A 20545-nucleotide genomic window follows, 5' to 3' on the forward strand; every position below is an offset into this window, starting at 1 on the left:
GCACTCCCTGACAGATTGGCTCAGTATAGCAGTGACTTGCAGACGGCTGCCTCCTGACCTCACTGCTGAGAGCTATGACTAACCTTTCCTGCTCTTTTGTTCCTTTAGAAATACATCACTCTCCCCTTAATTGCTCCTGTGTTGCTTGTAATAAATAACAGTATTCCCAGGGGACATTGGGTTAGCTGGGCTGTGATGTCACCAAGAGCTTCCCCCAAGCAGTCAGACCCAGCAGAATTTACAATTAACTCTTTTGGTTCAGTTTACCAGCATTGAAATGTTGCTTCAGAACTGGTTAACATTTTGTTTTTCAAAATGCCGTAGTGTTACAGTACTATGATATAAGGCTTTTAAAATGTTGGGTAACCTATGGTATAGAGCAGGGGTGTCCAAAGTTTTTGGCAGGAAGACCACATCATCTCTCTGACACTGTGTCAGGGGCCAGGGAAAAAAAGAATTCACATTTAAAATTTGAATAAATTTACATAGATACATAAATGAATATATTAAAGATGAACTTATATGAATGAGTGAAGGTCTTGCAATAGCTCAAGGCGTATAAAAGGCCTTGCACAACGCAAGGCTGGCCTTTCCTTTGCTGCTGCTACTGCATCACAGACATGAAACAACAAGCAGTGGAGGGGGCCCTCATCCCACAGCTCACGCGAGAGGTCAAACAGTTGCCCTCACGCTGAGAGCAGTTGCGTCAGGCCAGTGCGGGCTCCAACAAATCCCTGGCGGGCCAGAGGCTCATTGGAGACTGGGGGCTCCCTGAGGGCCGCACTGAGAGGCCTCGAGGGCCGCAAGTGGCCCCAGGGCCGGGGTTTGGGCACCCCTGGACATCAGTTGCCTTCTCCTAATTTCTTATGCCCTTTAAAAATGTCAGTACACAATGGATAGAACTCAACAATTGGGTCATGTTGGGTCATGTTGTGTCAATTTCGAACAGTGGTATAGGCTGAAATCTGCTTTATGCCGAGTTGGAATCCTGTAAACAGCCTGTGCAGATGTAAACAATGGTACAGATACAAAATCACCCTGTAAATTTTGGCATGCAAAGCCTGCTGTTAGTTTTGTTTTTAACTTAATACTATTAAAGTTGGAGGAGAAATAGGACCAGTAGATGTCACTGTAGGAGGAACCCCATGGTTGGCAACCTTCAGTCTTGAAAGACTATGGTATAAGCCTACAGCACCCAGTATTCCCAGGCGGTCTCCCATCCAAGTACTAACCAGGCCTGACCCTGCTTAGCTTCCGAGATCAGATGAGATCGGGCATGTGCAAGGTAACAGTTGCTGCTGTCACTGTAAAACGGTCTCCTTTCTAAAAGACCATTTTAATGTAAAGACTAATGTAATATAGAACTATCTGACCCCCACCCATTACACAAAAGGTGAAGCAGGTACCTTGTCCTGTGAATTGAGAGAACTTTGTGTAAGAATTGAGTATCCCATATTGGTCCTTCTTAGCTGTATACAGTGTATCAGACTATACTGCACGGTCCTGAAACACTCTTACATTCCAAATTTTCTCTAATTTGGAAGTTTTACTTGCTGGTCCAAAATTTACAATTGAATTAAGCACATCCCCAGCTATGCAGAAAGTCATAGGTTCTGACTGAACATTTTACACAAGAGTCCATTTAGTTCCACATATCATGAAAGTCAACAGAATTAGCTTGAGTCCATGTACAACGCAAGAAAATGTCGGTCTGTCACATGCAAATGAGCTTGTAATACTTGAAAGACTAATATTGAATCTGGCCATTTTGTTCCAGGTTTTGAGGGAGCTTATTTTTTTAGATCACTTTTTTCAATGTTTATTTATCTGAATTCACAACCATACCTTATCCATATGACTATCCAATATTATGAGGGGGATCGTTTACTGGCCCACCTGGTCTGTTAGTATTCAAAGTGCAACCAACTTTTCAATGTAGTGTTTACTTTAAGGCATCTAGAATACTTTAAACTTACTGATAGACACCCTTCCAGTACTTCATTATTTAAATGTATAAATCTGTAAAATAAGAAATATACACAAATAAGCATTCACTCAAATTTTCCTCTAATATATGAAGACTTATACATGTCATATACATTTTAAGTGAACTACCTAGGGTAACAGATATGCAATATGCCAGCTGTACAATGCTTCAATCTTCTGAAGGTGCCTGCGTGACCTGCTTATATGAACGTTCCTTATATGAACGTTCCTAAAGCAAAGAATGAGTTTCTACAGCAGTTGAACTAGTTGGAAACATGTTGGAATCCTCCCTCTAACATGTTCTCCCTCTAACTAGGAACTTGTTGTGAACGTGTTCACCCCTCCTTTATTCCCATACACAACTCTCCCAATTGGGGAATGTACTTGGAAATCAGCCATGTAATGTGTGCATAAAAGAAATGGAAACAGATCAGACGCTTGCTGTTTTCCAATCCAGACATTCTCATTTTCACAAGAGATACCTGGATACGATAGACCAGCTTCTCCTGGCTGCAAGGAATACACTTCAACCCTGCAAACACCACTACAAGAGCAAATTCAATGTGCCAAAAGGATACAAGGCCATACATTACCTGTGTATGAAACAATTAACGTAATTCTTTGCTGTGGTATGAGCAAAATGCATATCCTAACCTATAATTCTTTGCAGCAAACTCCACAGATACATACAACAACATAAGGAATACACATAATATTGGTTAATACTGTATTTTCTTAAGCTCCTTGTAATCCTCCAACAGTGAAATTAACTTTGACATGGGGGCAAGCAAGGTGTCCAACGCAAGATTTGCCTCAGGCTACCAGAAACCTGGCACCATCACTGGCAGTTATTTGAGACTGGCTGAAATGCAAACATAAAGGCACTTAAATATTACTGATTCTGTCTGCAGTTCAGCTAAGGACATTTTAGAAACCAACTGAGATGAACAAGAACATATACAGTGGTCCTAGCATCAATCTGAAAAGGATTTTCATGGAAGTAAGGCTAACTGATTGAGATACTCTTATTTAGAAATAAGTTGTATTTGGAATTGCAGCCTAAACTAGTGTCTAAAATAAGATTACACTGGGCCTTACTCATGTTCTGAAAACACCACTGTATTGTGAAAATAGTGTATAAAATCATGATAATGCATTGTTCTTTTTTGGTAATTCATTCCAAGACCTCAGAAACTGCCACAGAACTAAACTATTTCCCTCTTAAAAGGCAATTTAAAAAGCGCCGATAGCGCTCTTTTAAGGGCCATGGTTATGTGTTTACACAATGTTTTAATTACAAAATCCAAAATTATAAGGCTATGTACACAGTTACAATCTTAAGAACACTACTACTGGCCAATATGCTACCTAAAGGCCTCATCAGCATTCACTTCAGCTATATATTTCCCTTCATTCACGCATCCACAATGTTTAAAAAGCTTATGTTGGCTGAGATGCTACCAAACAAATATTTTGTGTCCAGAGTTCCTTTGATGTTACAATGGGGCATTTTTCCAGTGGCCACTTAGTACAAACTTTTTACTGAAACTTTCCTTCCTAACCTCTAGTGGGCAATGGTTGATAACTAGCAGGCACACACAGTGTGGATATGGGCTACCACACAAGGCCTTTTAAATGTGTTGTTGACACACAGAACAAGAGCAAGCCAAAGATAGATTAGGATCTTCTAGAATATATCTGGATGATCTGAAGTAGATTTGGAAGGGTTTCCAATTCCCCCTTGATAAAAACTATGGAAAAAAAGGTTCCCCCCCCTTTTTCATCTCTAAATTAAGCTGCTGAAACAAAGAAAGTTGGGGAGTAGTACGAGTGGATTTTTTCCCCTCCAGTACTGAAAAATTTCTCATCTGACGATACACCCTGCTCCTTCATTCTAGGTATATGCCTACCTTCTCTCTGTTTTGGACCTAGTTCCAGTTGATGGCATTTTTACTAGAACACCATGATCAAAGTAGAATGCACAAGTCTGAGCCTATCCCACCCCATCCCTCTAAGGAACAGCACTGTTAATCACAAATTAGATTAACAATGTAAATCCAACATAACAATGGTCCAAAGCCAATGGGAGTATTCATTATAAATCTTCCTGTTGTGCTCTGAATATCTATCACAAGAGTAACTCATGTATCCAATACTCAAAGCAGGTGATATTGCTAGTTACTGAGACTGAAGAGAGAGCAGTAGACTCAAATTGGATCAACACCTCCTACCCAATATACAATTAAGACAGACCTGCATTACACAAACATTCTCATTCTCAAATCAGAGTATCTGAATATGTCTCAGAGTTTCAAATATTCAATTGCACACACAAATTGTATTTCTAAAATAAAAGTCAGAGAATGTTGTGGTAAGAATATTTATATTTTTTCTTTTTTTTACACTTTTATTAACACTTACAAAAACATTCAAACACTGAGGAAAAATTAAATAAACTTTGGAAGCAGAACTCTTTTCTCTTCTGCCTACATACATACAATTCTGAGCTGTTGGCACAAAAAATAATCCACATTCATAAAACCCTTACTACTATTATCAAACATAAATTAAGTAAATCATAGGCACTAGTTTATCAAATTCATGTTTCCACACTTCTTCAATATACCCAAACCTCTAAACACAGAAAGCCCTAGGATGTCCTGGTCTCAAATTAACTGGCAAAGCACAAGTCTCCCTTAATAAACTGGCAGTTTTCTTCTTTCAGGAATTTTTGCTTGTTATGATGTAGCAGCAGGATGTTCCAGAACTTAATAAACCTTCAGAAACAATTAGATGGTTGAGCTTTATAAAAACCATTTATAAAATACAATGATGCAGCTTGATTAAAAAGGCAACATCTGAATTTGAGTAAAACAGAGTCAGTTATTTTCCCAACAAAAGCACAAATTAGTTTCTTAACTTCTGAAGATGGCAACAATTTTGTTAGAGCCAAGTTTTTAAATGAGGCTGAATATATTTACTTAAAATATTTGGGCACCTCATGTTTTCAGCTCAGCACTTTCAATAGTGTGTGTTGCTTTAATAGAGCAACACAGCTCTGTTATAATCCCTGCTTCAGTTTTTATCCAGATTATTAGCTACATAGACTTCGGAAGACTTACCAGATCAGTAGATCTTGGCCTGGGAACTGGGAATCAGGGGCAATATTTACAATTAAGAGTGGCACTTCAAAAACAGTGCTTGTTTGTCTAATGAATGCTCCGGCAATTCTTCTCCTTGTATAAGAATGCAGTGTGGGAAACTGTCTACTTCTAAGATCCATTATGATGAGAATCAGAAAGTAGCATAGCATGCTCAAGTCTTTCTTAGCTACTGACTATTGCATCATCCACTCTTCTGTTGTGTCTTTAGAAATAAATGTTCCAAGAACCCCCAAGGTAGGAATCCCTTGATTTAACACACAAGCATAGGAAGGAGCCCTCCTTTAAGTCAATAAAATATTTCCCATAGGTACTTAGACTGAAATCCAATCCTAGCCTGCCTTATTCACTTTTCCAATTCAAGTAAAAGTTGCATGGCTTTTAATCCATTAATCTATGAAGACGAGCTAAAAATCTGAGTGCTGTGAAATTGAAAGATCCATTGCTTTCTTTGTGGCAAGATTCAAAAAGGACATTTTGAGCAGCAGGCATTAATGAGGTTAAAGGCAACCTACCACACAATCCTACAGGGCCCACTGGATTCTTCAGCCATTATGCAAAATAAAAGGTATCCTGACTAGGTAGTTTCATTATGCACTTTGTTCATAGCCAAGTGTCATACTGCCTTCTCATGCCCCACTAAAGGTATTTTCTCTCTGCAATTGACCTGCTCCCAGCCTGCTGTTACATTACACAGTTTCAATCTTCTAACACAGAACAACAGAGGGGAGGAAGGGAGCTCTGGGTGTTAATTGCAGCAGCTTTTCTGCTAGGTAGGGTGCCCTGCCAATGGCGACAGGCGAAAACAACAACAAATATTGGTTAGTCCGACAGCCACTAGAGGAACTGAATATCTTGTAAACATACTTGGCAGGGATTTTTTTTTTTTTAACTCTTACCAACAATGTAAAATACAGGTGTATAAGGCAAAGTACATAGTCAAAATACTAACATGGGCAAAAACTTCAGCAGAAGTATTTACAATTAAACACAAATTTAGGAAATTAATCAATTTTTAAAAAGGATACAGAAAACTCCCTCATACCATGAAACATTACCCACATGAATATATCATTTGGTATCAACAGTACAACTCATTTCCTTAGAACCTCTAGGTTACAAGTGCATAGTTGTCTTTTCTTCATGTTAACTATAGGCATGTTCAGTTGGAGTTCCAGGCTGTAAGCACTGTGGTGTGACTTCTTAATGGATACTCTTTCTTTTTTTCCCCCAAGGATACTTGCAGTAAAAAAAGGACTTTCTCAAAATAGTGTAAGCTGTGTGTTAAAAATGTGGCTGCAATTGCAAAAGCCATTTTCCTGAGCCAGGAACTGCAAGTTTAAAAAAGATTGTACAACTGATACTAAGCCCTTTTGGCAATCAAAATAAAATAGCAGAAAATCAGATATGTCAAATAAATGTTAAAGGAAGCAACTTTTCTCACCCAAGTTCGGGAAGTTTGCTGCATCCAAACTGTTTAAAATAAAGATAAAATGATGACATGGATTCCCTACCACTCCAGAGACTACTGCTCTATTGTGACTCAACAATTTTGCCATCCAAATCTGCCACAATTGTTTAAACTAATCTGTAGCACTCTGAAACCCATTTTTACTTCCTTTGATTATGTTAGAGTTTACATACCAGCTCTTCAAATAATGCATTTGCTGCAGTCAAATCAAGTCACGCATTATGTTTTGGAAAAATCTGGTTTACTATTTTACATGCTGCTTTTCAAGATGGATGTTTCTTTGGCATTCTGTTACGCAATTGCTCAGTTGTTGGCCACTGTATCCATGTGAGCAGTTACAATTTTTAAAAGGTATTGGGGGAGAGCTCCAGAGGTGAAAAATGATTCATGTAAAAGTGATCACCAAGTATTTGATGTTAATGTCATTAAAGTGCTGTTTTATAATCTCTGCCAGCTTGTGCTAAATAAGGACAGAGAGGTCTGGGGATTTACAAACCCCCCAAAGTCTTATCTGATCAGTCTGCATATTGATCTGACATCTTGCCTGGTGAAGGAGTACCTGCTGAGCCACACAGCTTTGCACTTCAATAGCAGCCATCCTTCCAGCTTTCATCTTTCACGTTGCTATAGGTTTTGGGAGCTGGCAATGTTCTGAAACAGCCAAAATATATTCATGTGAGAGAGTCTCCAGCTATGCTAATTATAGCCAATCTACACACAGTCTTTTTAGAATTACAGTTATTTCACTGAATGTATTATCGCCAACTACTCTTTATTTTGAGAATTTATACCTAGTCAAAGATTAACAATACACTTTGATACATGAACACACAACCGATTGTGGTTTTTCAGATGCATCTGTTTGAAACCTACAGCTCAGCTACATCGACACTGGTCTGATCCAGCAGGACAACTCTTCTATTCAGACAGACAAGTAGCTCATTTTCAAAAATAACTGCTCCAATCCTCTCTCTAAATCTTGGACTAGCATTAAAATCGTAACAATGAAGAACACTCTCCCACAAAAGCCACAATCCACTGGGAACTTCTGTGCAAGCTTTTCTTAAAATGATTGGAAACTGCATTTAAAAAGAGAGATTAGCACAGGAGATGCTAATGAAATACATTACAGGAGATGTCAATGAAATACATATTAAACCTGGCTTTACCTCACTTGATTTAGTAACAGTAGGATACACTTTTGAGTATCAGTTACATTTATAAATTTATGTGCTGCCTTTTCCCATCATTATTTTTCTAAGTTCCACCAGGCAATCTGATGGCAGAATGGCGTGTAGGCACAATACTAACTATAACTATACCCTATACTATATACTCTCTCTCTCTCTCTCCCCCCCCCACACAATACTAACTATACCCTAACTATATCAGGGTATTAAGCACACTGCCTGCAGAAGCTCTTTATCCAGCCTGCATGATAACTGGGCTCTCTCCACTCTATCATAAGTTGCTCTCAGCTGCTGAGCTGCACCTCAGGAGAAGCGGCACTACTGAAAGGGTGGCCTGCATGATAATTGGACTCTCACAGTGCTGCCCTTTCAGTAGTGCTGCTTCTGCCAAAGCACCAGGACAGGAAGATGGAAGGAGATTTCAGAAGGTCAGGAACAGTACAAGGAAATGGGCAGACCAAGAGGGGTGAGCAAGAGAGATACCACTTCCTGCTTAATGGCATCACTTCAGGCTCTCAGAACTAGCCTAATGGTTAAATAAGTGTCATTAACACAATTACCTTTTATATCCTGCAAAATGAGTTCACACGTGGTATTTGGTGTAAAATATTTTGGTAGTGTCTTGCTGTCAGAGTAAACAGTATGGCATATTATAATTTCCCAGAACCTTATAAAACAATCAGTGGCAGAGAATAAACTTGGCACGTGCCAACACTTTCTGCCACTCAAAAGTGTAGTTTTTAAATGAAGCACTCAACATAACTTGAGCTTTATTAAAAATGGCTAGAAACCACAGGGGTCAGAAGCAGATGCAATGGCATCATTTGTTTCCAATTCAGCAGCTCCCCTTTAGAAATGTGCAGAACGAACACAGTTTGCAAACCACAGTTTTCCTTTCAGAACCTCATAGCTTTTTTGTTTTTATACTTATAGAGAAATTTAAAAGTGAGCCCATGGCAATTTAATGAACTGCAATGGGGGTTAAAAGAGGCAATGAGTCAACATATGATACACACAAGCATCTCTTTTGAAAGACTGCTGCAAAATAAGAGCTTCATATGAAAACAGACTCACCTGCGAACAGGCTGTGCAAGTTTGCTGCGAGGCACTGGTATGCCCCCAGCAGAGGGGGCACTAGGTCTTGGCAAACCACTCCTCATCCCTGTTGTCCCTGCAGACCTTGTAAGCGTAGCACTGTTGATGCTGCTGGCTGGGCTTGGAGAAACTGAACTAGGAGCTGCTAAAGGCCCTGGTGAAGAGCTGCTGTGTGGAAGCTGGGTGGCTTCTGGAATAGTTGAGCCAGGTCCATGGTTATTAAATGCTTTTACTGGCTGTCTCAGAGCCAGAGGAGATAGTGCTGCTGGGGACCGGAATTTACTGGGAGAAGGAACTGGAAAATCAAATGAAATAGTCACATTCACTGGTAAAGCAACAAAATACCATTAACAAAGAGAAAGAACCTCAAAGCATATTTGCAATACACTTTCTGCCACAGAGGTGTTAAAGCTTTTGAACATCTTTTGAGAGCAATAAGATCTTTTAAGAAAGAAGCATTTAGCCGGCAACATGCTCAGAAGCACTCTGCTGCAAATGATTAGCAATATGATGTGTGGTGCTACAAAGATTACTGTCTGTCAAACAAGATGTCAGACAAGTGGTTTTGTTCCTCCTCGGTGTGATAGATTCAAGAGTTAACTAGTTTTCATTAGTGGTTAATTTACATTATGTTTAGTTTGCTTCTTCTTCTTACTGGAAACAAGGTGGTTCTACTGCAATTTGTTCATCTGGCCCACTCCAACAAGTAGTTAATTCAACAGGCTAGTATACGTTCATTTTTCGCACTCAATTTTCTCCTTTTGGCTTGCAGTTTTTAAAATACACATCTGAAACTGCCTTTGAATCATATTACAAAAACAAACATGGCACTTTGAACAGAAGAATGCAGTCATTTCAGCCAGAACTATGGTAATAAGCTGTTGTACAGGAGTATAATCTATACAAAGTTTTCAGATATGACAACACAGAAGTGGCTGATAAGTTTTATGTTCTCATACCATATGAGAACATAGGAAATATATGAAGAAATATTTGTTTCTGTTATTTCTATTACTTTTTAAAGTAGGACTTTAGAAGCACATTTATGAATAAGTATAAATAATGGCAAATTTAACCAAGGTTGTTTGCAATATAGTCCAAAATTTTTTAAACAGTTTTAATTACACATGCAGACAATGGATAGACTAGCAGGTGTCAATCACATCTCAATCTGAAGTGGGAGCTGTGCATGTACATGGCTAAGAGGATCCTACACAATCTAAATACATGACAATATTTGAAAGTTATAACCACCACAATGGATACTAATGGTGGAACTAAAGTGCATGAGCCTTTAAGGGCCCAATCCGATCTCTCCCTCAGTACTGCCACCGCGCTTGCTTAGCCAGAGCTAGATGTTGTAAAAGTGCCATAAGACACTTTCTTGCTGGCGGTGGACACACAGCGCTGCAGAAGAGGCCAGAGCTAGTTGGCAATGGGCCTCAGCGCTGGGAAGATGCTGCGGATGACAGCTAGTGAGTATCCCCTCCAAGTGGCAGGAAGGCTTTCCAAGTTGGGGGGAGGGCAGGGAGGGAACAGAACTAGGCGGAGCAAGGGCAGGCTGGCAGACTGGGCCTGGGAAGGAGACAGAGTCAGCAGCAGAAGCTGCTGCTGTATCCTATCCCCCCCAGCAGAGTCGCTGACTTAGGCCTCCTCGGTTCTGCACCATCTCAAGAAGTGTTCCTTTACCCTGAGGAGATTCTGGTGGCTGCTCTGGCCCTTCAGGATACAGAGGCAGCCATTTCAGCACTGCTGTACCTCGCAGCGGTGCTGGGGGATAGGACTGGGATACCCAGAATCCAGGAAGTACAGCTGCAGCCTACTGAAAGGAATATGTCAGAAGCAGTCTTCTAGGAAAGTGAACTACATATTACAGACTCTATTAACACCATAATTTTTTTTAATATAAACTTTACAGTCTCATTGGTCTTGGGTAACATCATGCAACTGACCGCATATCTCACAATTAAGTTTAAACTTACTGTTCTTAATTCTTGTGACTATGAATCAATCTATCCTTTGACAAAAGATCACATCAACTAAAGCAGACGGGTCTTGAAAACAGACATGGATATATATATGATATAACAGACTCTGGAATATTTCTAGGGGAATATTCTACTGTGAATTTTCAAGCAAGACATGCTGGTGAGCTGCTAATAGACAGATAAGGAGGAAAAAGCTAAAAGAAAATGAGCCATTTTAATGAGACCTACACCATGAACAACAGCTTCTAAATAAAGGAAGTGATACATATGAATAACTTCAAATGAAACTGTTGATTTTCAAAACTGAAACCTGGAATAAAATTAGGGGTGTAATTCAAGCACTATTCCATGAACTAGTATCAGATATTTCTTACAAAAGATTAATACAGTGTGTTAAAGAATGCAACGATGATCTTTATGAATAAAACTGAAGATGGAAGTCTTGTTTTTTAAGATTCCTATGAAATCATGTAGAAACAAAAATTAAAAAATTGAGATTTGCATTCTTTAGACCTTTCTATTCAGATGGTCCAGTTCTATGAATAAGGCTTCACATCCAAGCCAATTTAAGACAATATGTACTTCAATTACCAGCACACTGCCCACAGCTGTGCATTTTGCTGTAACAAAAAGGTCTTTACAAGAAAGAGCACGTGACTCAAAAAGGATTTCTTTGTTTGAGCTCCAAACCATGGCCAGCATGATGTAATTAACAGACTGCCTAGTTCATTCCATTCTACACTGAAGTATTTTCCCAGAGAACATATACCAATATCCATACTTTCAGGGAGAATCTCTGCACTATCGTTTTGCAGCACCCCTGACCTCAAGACAAGAATTACAGAGTATCCTACAGGCTCCATGCATTCTTTCTAGGCAGACATCCAAAAAGGGGCATGATGACAAACCCTTACAGTAAATGTTGCACAAGAGTAACAAATGTGCATAGAATAATCTGGACAGTCCTGAATCAATACATAAAATCTCTCAGACATACACATACAGAGTACTGAGCAGCAAGCAACAGTCCAATACATATTCCTTCTACAGGAATGCAGGCTGAAGTCACCATGCATCTCAAAGCAGGCACATCCTCATGAGGCAAGGCCAGACCAGGTTCAAATGTAATGCTAGACTGTGATTACACCTGCTTTAGTGTTACTGACATTAGCCTGGGTTAACATATGAGGGAAGGAAGTTTCCAACTCCTATTCATACTTTAAAACAAACCATGATTTGTTGCTGCATCCAGACCTGGCTTGTTCCCAAGCATGGCAGAATAAACGACAATTTGCTGGGTTTGGATGCACTGGTACATTACAATTTGTCCTAAACTATGAACAGAAATGGACGTTTGTCCCCATGTACAAGGAGAGAACATAAACATTACATCTGAAGAAATGTTGATTCTTCAAAAACAAAAGCAAGAAGTTAAACGTTGATTTGGGCATGTATCTCAGGATGTTAAGATATATGAGAATATCTGTTAACATGGCAGAACCTCACTAGTAATGATACCTCACATCTACCCTTGATGCATGCTGAAATTCTGTGTACTACTTGTACCAATTGCTAGGAAAATACTAAGTACAGGGGTAACAAGGATTACCTGCTTCCTGAGGCATCACCATTAGTAAACAGCTATCTGTTTCTTCCAATCATGCAAGTATAATTACATACCTATTGCGCTTTACCACTTATTACAAATTCTCTGATGGTAAAACAATGTTGCATGTGGTCAGGACAAGTATTACTCTCCAAAGCCCCAACACAAAATCTTGAAAAGGTCATATTCAGTATCATGTCCTATAACTCCCATGGTTCTTCAGACAGAATATTATATTGTACAAAGTTCATAAGGTAGGCAAATATGTGCCTGTTTGAAAAAGAAGGAAGCCTCAAAACCAAATGAACCAGCCTCTTGTTCAGGCAAGTTCCCTGCAACAAATTTCACAGATAGTGGACTTAAATGTTTACCAAGATTCTTGAAAAATGCTACTTGCATATTGTACAAATATTTATCTTTCAAACACCTGCAAGAATGAAGAGTTCTTGAACATATATATATATATATGTTAGTGAAAATATATTATTTAACAAAGAAAAATGCAAGTTACATTTTAAAATTACATATAATGAATTTAAATCTTAAATCAATGTTTAAATTCTGTGAGCATACCTTACACAAAACCTTAAAATCTTAGTTAAATGCAAAAAAACCCTTAATTTTAATAATCTGCCTATAAGCCCAATCCTGAGCTCAGCACTCCTGCTTACTCCCGGAGCGCAATGTCCCAAATATGCCGTAAGGCACACTTTCGAGGCTTACTGCTGCGCCAGCACGTGTGCTAGCCTGTGTCTCATGGACTGCCGAGCCACGGCTCTGTAAGCAGGGGCAGCGAAGAGGCATTCCAGGGAGGGGGGAGGCAGGTGGAGGGCAGAGAGAGGGCAGGGAGGAGGCGTGACTGGAGAGGGGGCGGGCGGGCGGGAAGCGTGCCGGGGAGAGGGCGGGGAGCTCCGCTACACCGGATCCTGTCCGTTCGTGCAGGGCTCTGCGCCCTACAAGAACGTCTTTACTTTACCGCCGACCTTTTGGTTGGCGGTAAAGTGAGTAGCCCCATTGTGGGGCTGTTTCCTTTCTCCCAAGGCGCCACCCGCGGTAGCCCAATGTGCGCAGGATCCAGAGGCAGCCGTCTTCAGTGCCGCCAAAGCCGAGCGCCCCATGCAGCTCAGGATTAGGCTGCCCACCCCCTCCATTCTCAACCAAGAAAATCTGTTAACCTGGAAAGTATTCCAAGTTTTCCAGAGCTTTGTCCTATTCCCAACAGTCTACAAAGATTAATGACTAGAAGCACTATCTACAAACAATGAAATAATCTGTTTAATAGCTGATATTGGTACAATCCTAACATTACCTAATAAATTTAATCCTTTACCTTCAAGTAAAGAAAAAGGACAATCAATTTTACTGTCAATTGTCAGATGACTATAGCTCAGTGCTAACTATTTTTGCTTGCTAAAAGTTTTATGCTGGAGACAAAGAACATTCTAATTGAAGGGTAGGAGTAAATAATCAATTCTGAATTATTTATGATTAATCTAATAATATTTAAGATCGCAGCAGTACTGTCACGCAAAGCAGAGATGGAAATAGCATCTACCAGGCACTGCCCCTGGTTCAACAAATAAGACTATGCTGAGGACAAGTTATTCAAGTCCAATTCTAAATCAGTGTAAAATGACCACATTCTGATGACTATGATTCTTTTCTCAATTAAGAAAATCAATTTATGAAACCCTGCCTAGAGCTTTAATTTTAGCTTGTATTTTAGCTTAAATACAATTTTCTGAATGTCAACATCCACCTTCATAAAAATAATACCACCAAGGACTGAGGGCAGGCATCTGTAGCCAGCATCTGGGGAATATGTAATGTTCTGTACCAGGGGTGCCCAAACCCTGGCCCAGGGGCCACTTGCGGCCCTCAGGGACTCCCAATGTGGCCCGTGGGAAGCCCCCAGTCTCCAATGAGACTCTGGCCCTCTGGAGACTTGCTGGAGCCCATGCTTGCCCGACGCAAGTGCTCTCAGCATGAGGGTGACTGTTCAACCTTTCACATGAGCTGTGGGATGAGGGCTCCCTCCACTACTTGCTGTTTCACATTTGTGATGCAGCAGTGGCAGCAAAGGAAAGACCGACCTTGCTTTGTGCAAGGCCTTTTGTAGACCTTGAGCTATTGCAAGACCTTCATTCAGTCACAGAAGTTCCATCTCTAATATATTAATGTATGTAAATTTATTCAAATTTGAAATGTAAATTAATTCTTTTTTCCCCAGCCCCCAACACAGTGTCAGAGATGATATGGCCCTCCTGCCAAAAAGTTTGGACACCCCTGTTCTATACAGAAGAAACTATGACACTTGTGAAGGACAAGTTAAAATAACTGGCTTAGGTATCACTCCATTTTGTAGGCCAGAAGCCATTTTAAAGCAGCTGTGGGAAAAGAGCTTGTTAGCAGGCTGAGAGAGCTCTTTATCAGGAGACTTCGCTGAGGTTGGGCCAGGAGCATGATAAGAGTGCTGGTACCAAGGTCTTGCTAAATGAAGTGGTAATTTGCAGCTGTCAATCACCATTTTGGAGGTGCCAAGGTGATTGACCAGCAGTTACACCAGCTAGTGAGGTCATTTTCCAGAAGCTTTGGTGGGTATGAATCTCTGGTTGGAGAGTTACCATCATGGTATAAAAAAAGTCTGTGGCTGGGAGGCAGAGAGCTGCTCCTTGCAGTTCCATCATGGACATCTGTCCGTATCAGTCATGGTACAACAGGAGGAAGAGCTACCCTTTGCTTATGCTCAGAAGTTGAAGGATCCAGGTGAGTGTGAGGAACACGTTAAGCTTGGAAGCTTAGCTTTATTGTTTTAACACTGGGCATGTATGTATTTTCTCAAGTACTTAAATGTTTTTCAGGTAATTTGTAACCATATTACAATTCTTTAAATAAACCTTTTAGTATTACAGGTTTGTGTCTGTGGGAATACAAAGGAACTGATCCACCTAATTCTGGTCTACAACACTCAGGGCCCAATCCTATCCAACTTTCCAGTACCAATGCAGCTGCAATACAACCCAGAAGTAAGGGAACAATGCACCCGTAACTTGAAGAGGACTTTGTGACTGCTCCACTTCCATGAGATGCAGCACACACCCTTTGGGACAGCTGCATCGGCGCAAGAAAGTTGCATAGGATTGGGCCCTTAGTCAACTACTGTGAAGTGAACCAGAGCTTGAGGGCACAATCCTAACCAACTTTCCAGCACTAACAAAGCTGTGCCAATGTGGCGTGCACTGCATTCTGCAGCGTGGAAGCAGTCCAGAGGGCCTCCTCAAGCTAAGGGCATGTTTGTAACCTTACCTTGGGGCTGCACTGCGGCTAGGTCAGTGCTGGAAAGTTGTTTCGGACTGCACCCCAAATCCCTGGACCTGAGCTCACAAGGGCTGGGGAGTTAGCCCATAGGACTTCAGCTTCCCCTTAGCTGAAAGATAGGCTGTTAAAAGGGATGGTGGCACCTATCACAGTTTGCCCAGAGGACTCACACACCCACCTGTTTCGCACATTTGGCTAGTCAGGTGAAGGTGTACAAGAGCAAGGCTCATTTGCCTGGGAACTGTGCCCTGCTGTTTCATGGAGTGTTAAAACATTTGAGATAGTAGGATATATAAGAACAATTTAAGATCATGCATTTCTGACTCGCTGGGAGGGTTGGCACAGTAAACCAGGAGTGCAAAGGATTGGTCAAAGACCCAGGACTGGGACAACACTACATTCACCAATAAATGCACTTACTATTAGTTGCCACATGCATTATTTCAACTACAGAAATTAAAGCACAAAGGAACAATTTCCTGAGTTTAGTTTGAGCTCAGTAAGTCTGTAAGCTAATTACCTCCTTTGGTAGCTGGAGTATGAAGTATCTGTTTGGTTTTGAAGGCAACACGGGGCAAATTTTTCTGCTTTTGCAGAGCTGTTGAAACAAAGATATGTTATATCTGTCTAAAGAGAGAAAATAAGGGCTTTGAACTATAATTTAAAATTTACTCAAGATTTTAAAACTGGATCTGCCTATGAAACACCAGGAAGCAGAAAAGCTGATGAAAAGCAGAGGAGTTTTCAAAAGCTGTTATATCTTCAGTAATAGTTGCAGCTGCAAAATAGTTTAAAGAAGTGATGCTCACCACGCTAAAAATGATTGCAAAGAGAAGTGTTGGAAACTTTGTAGAACAAAGTGTTAAGTGTTTTAGCAGGCAAAAAGCTCCTTGGCAGGCCAAAGCCCAGGAAGGCAAAAAATATCCACACCCCTAAAAGGGAGAACAAACCACCAGCCAAACATGCCATAGCCATATCAGTGCAAGGTTAAACTCAAAACACAAATGAATGAACTGCCAATTGAAGTTCCAATGCAAGACACAAAATTTTCTTCAAATAGTCCTCTGAGACTGAACTTATTTTTTCAGAAGCTGAAGTCTATCTTTAAAAACAAAGTTGTCAAAGTCACATAAAAATGCTCTCTCTTCATGCATGCTTTCCTACTTGTGCTGCCCAACTATAATTTGGGACCGACAAGTTCAATTCTAACCTATGCTGGCGCAGACAGGTTGCATAACCTGCACTGTATCCAGCGCATGTTAGGAGGCAGCTGGAGGTCGTCTCAGAGTAAAGAGATTTTTTTTCCCTTTCCCCAACTAACGCGCCAGCCTGCACTATGAGGCTACTTAGATCTCTGCCAGCTATATAGCTGGCAGAGGTCCAAGCTGCCCCGTGTAAGGTTGCCTGGCCCTGGAAGGAAGATAGGATATGGTGGAGGTGGCCTCTGAAGACCACCCCTATTCTGCCCCTCCGCCCAGAGATGTGCCCTCCCCATCTGCAAAACGCTCTCCCACCATCCTCCCCAAGCCCCTGGCACCACTTGGCATGTACGTAGCTCCCTTCAGTTGGTGGCCATGGGTTCGGATCCAGTGCTGGTGGGCGGGCACAGGCTGTCCCACTAGTGCTACTTTCACCAAAGTTGTCATTTAGCCCTTTAAGGTGCTCTTACAATGGCTCCCGACGGCATAGCAATGCTGCGTCGGCCGAGTATCAGAACAGGATTGTGCAGTTAGTCAAATAGACTAGCATTACTATTACATTATTAGTCTAGCAATACTATTTATCTAGTTATAAAGAGGATCAATAATTCTTGTACAGAGAAGTCCAAGGACAGATACATTTTTAAATGACAAACATTCAGTAGAAACAATCTGTGATGACTTAAAGGAGTCCTGCAGACTATGACTTGCCAGGGAGAATGAGTTATGGTCTTACAGGCAAATCAAATCTTGGAGAACATTCAGGTATGAGAACACATGGGGATTTACAGGACAGTAGGGTTCACAGTAATTGTTATCCTTGAACCCAGTTCAAACTTAAGTAAATCTGAGGTAAAAAATGCAGAGCAGTCCACAGAACCATACAAGTATTCCCTTACCTGTGGGTACACAAGTTCTCCAGCCATCCTCTACCTGAATTTATTATTACATGTGACCACCGCTGAGGTTACAGTGAAACCACTCATCCTCCAAACTTGTTTTAAAAATCTAAGTTAAAACCAGGTTCTCAATATGACTTTCATTTCATTTTAACACTGATTAAAATAGCCTCACCACACCAAACTCAGGTACAGGAAAGAAAGGGAAATTTACATGCAAGAGTTTTAAGTCTCAAATTGTTCTGCAACCTGCAACTTAAACCTGGATTAGGCTGGAAGTCTGAAGAAGCCTCAGACACAGAACCTGCCCTCAGCTTCCTTGATTACTTCCCAAAACACATCACTGAGAGCTAGAATACTATCACTTAGATAAAACTGTAACTTAAAAATAGTACTCTAAAACTGCTACAATCTAAAAATTTTAAAATTGCTTATATTTGTCCTCAATTTATCCCCACCTTACTTTAACAAAGATAGAAGAGAAAAAATGCAAATCTCTCTGCTCTAAAAAAAACAAATGTTGACTTCCAGTCAGTTCAGTTCCAATCAAGCAGAGGTATCTAAACTTTACAGCCAAAGGGCCACATCAAATATCTGGCACAGTGTTGAGGGCCAGAAAAAAAGTTAAATATAAAATTTAAATAATACATTAAAGATGGAACTTAGATGAATGAATAAATGAATGGGCTCAAATGTCCAGGACTTCTCTAACACAGCCCAAGAAATAAAGCACACACTTAAAATGGACCCCCATTCCCCCACCCCACAAGCACAACTCTGGTTGTGTTTGGTCAACTGGACCAGAGCTCTCAGGGGATCCAAGGCTGGCCGCGGGCCGCATAGAGGCTGGCTGTGGGCTGCATCTGGACCCCAGGCTGGGGTTTGGAGACCCTTGCAATAAAGCATAGCTTATTATTTTCTTTCTTAGACTGAGGAAAAATACAGAGGATATTCTGAAGTAAAAAATATTTCAACACCTACATCAGAACCTGCATGAACCCTAGCGTCAAAAGCGACAGACACAAAAGATGTTATCATCTGTGCTATATAACTCCAGTTAAAAAAATCCATTTTCAGTTCTTAGGCAGCTCTAACTAATTACAGCAGCTCTAACTAATTACAAACAGAAACAGTGTAGTCTACATGGGTTTTAATGAAGGTAAGACTTTACATTCATGCTACTCTCTGCTACTCCAACTGCATTGGTTGCCATCTGTTCCTGAGCACAATTCAAGGCACTGGTTATTGCCTTGAAATAAGCAGCTTGGGTCCAGGATATCTGGATCACTTTCTCCTACTTGAATTTTCCTGTCCTGGGTGATCTTTTAAGGATACTCTCAAGAGTTCCACTGTAGTCAGAAGTCTGATAAAAGGAAACCCAGCAACCCACATTGCTCTCTATGATGCACAACTTCCCTCTCTTGGCTATGTAGTTGGTACCTTTGCTGATCTTTTACAGTCAGATCAAAGATGACCTTTTTCATGCATTTACAGATTTGCTATAACTCTGTCCCTCTGTAGCTGAGTTAGCTTGCCCTGCACTGTTTAATTGTAGTTGGCTCAATTCTTATGTACAACTGACTTGTGCAAATTTATATGCATTTGCAACTAACCACCCCCCCCCCCCCGCAATGACAGACAAAACCAATACTTCAAATAGTGTAGGCAATTCCACCTACCATTGGACTTACTCCATTTATACACCGGAGCAAGATTGAAATGAGAGAATTAAGCTGCTGTTCCCTCAATCATCTCAGTTCCTGCATGTTCTTATACTATGATTTTAGTTCTTAAAGAAAAGTACTATTTGTTGGGTTTAAAGGAGTTTCAACTATATGCAATTTTGACTTTACACACCAACCTCAGAACAAAGCTCCGGTAAGACATGGGCCAACTGTTCACCTATTTTTCTTTATGCCTAACCACATATGCCTTTCTTCATAGGAAAGTTGTTCCCCCTTTGAGAGTGATTGCAACCAAATTTTGTATTTCAAATGGAGGTAAATTGTTTATGTGGCATGATATTTACTGTTTTATTTTCAATCCTTTAATTCCCAAAATTGAATTTTCCCTTTTAACCACTATAACTTACAGAGCAAATGTTCATAGTAAGCCTTTTGTTCTGTTTCCTGGGTAGAGTTAAGTGAGATTCCAGCATAAGTGGTTAGAAATCTGCCTCAAACCATATAACTTTGCTCAAGCGTAAACTACTTTTTGCCTCCAGTGTTGCTGTCCCTTATCTTGGATGCCTGTGCAAATTTGGCTAAATCACTGCCCCACACAAGTTATGAACAAGTTAAATACCATCAGATCCAACAGATATTGTATTACACTAGCTACTTTCCAGTCAGCTGGATAGGGAACTATTAATTCTACTTAATTCTTTAAAAATGTCACCTTTGAATTGAAGAACTTTTGGATGAATTTCATGCTGCTAGTGTAGCATTGCTTGTATATGCTGTGTTCTTATACCCTTAATAATAAATTCATAGATAAGTTGTTCATACTGATTCTACTACAATAGTCAAAAGTAAGATTAAGGCCTACATTCTACAATTCTAACATGGTGGCTGGTTGCACAGCTTGTTCTCTCCTACTTCGCAAATTAAGTGGGGGTTTAAAAAACCTCACA

General features: G+C 40.4%; 1 protein-coding gene and 1 pseudogene across 3 annotated transcripts in view; both read right to left on the reverse strand.

Moving 5' to 3' along the window:
* Positions 1–1183: 1183 nt before the first annotated feature.
* On the reverse strand, positions 1184–1303 carry LOC136656712 (5S ribosomal RNA; annotated as a pseudogene).
* A 3060-nt stretch (positions 1304–4363) lies between these two features.
* Positions 4364–20545, reverse strand: part of SLAIN2 (SLAIN motif family member 2) — a 38399-nt gene continuing 22217 nt past the window's right edge. For 2 of the 3 annotated variants that reach the window (XM_066632750.1, XM_066632749.1), the window contains 2 exons: positions 8883–9198; positions 4364–7269 (listed from right to left, as the gene is read on the reverse strand). In XM_066632750.1, the coding sequence (XP_066488847.1) occupies positions 7203–7269; positions 8883–9198 (383 nt within the window). In that variant the 3' untranslated portion in view covers positions 4364–7202. Of the gene's footprint in view, positions 7270–8882; positions 9199–16335; positions 16414–20545 lie in introns of all 3 variants that reach the window. The other variant, XM_066632748.1, reaches the window with a different exon arrangement.

This window comes from Tiliqua scincoides, chromosome 6 (assembly GCF_035046505.1).
Source record: "Tiliqua scincoides isolate rTilSci1 chromosome 6, rTilSci1.hap2, whole genome shotgun sequence".
In the NCBI taxonomy this organism is placed as follows: Eukaryota; Metazoa; Chordata; class Lepidosauria; order Squamata; family Scincidae; genus Tiliqua; species Tiliqua scincoides.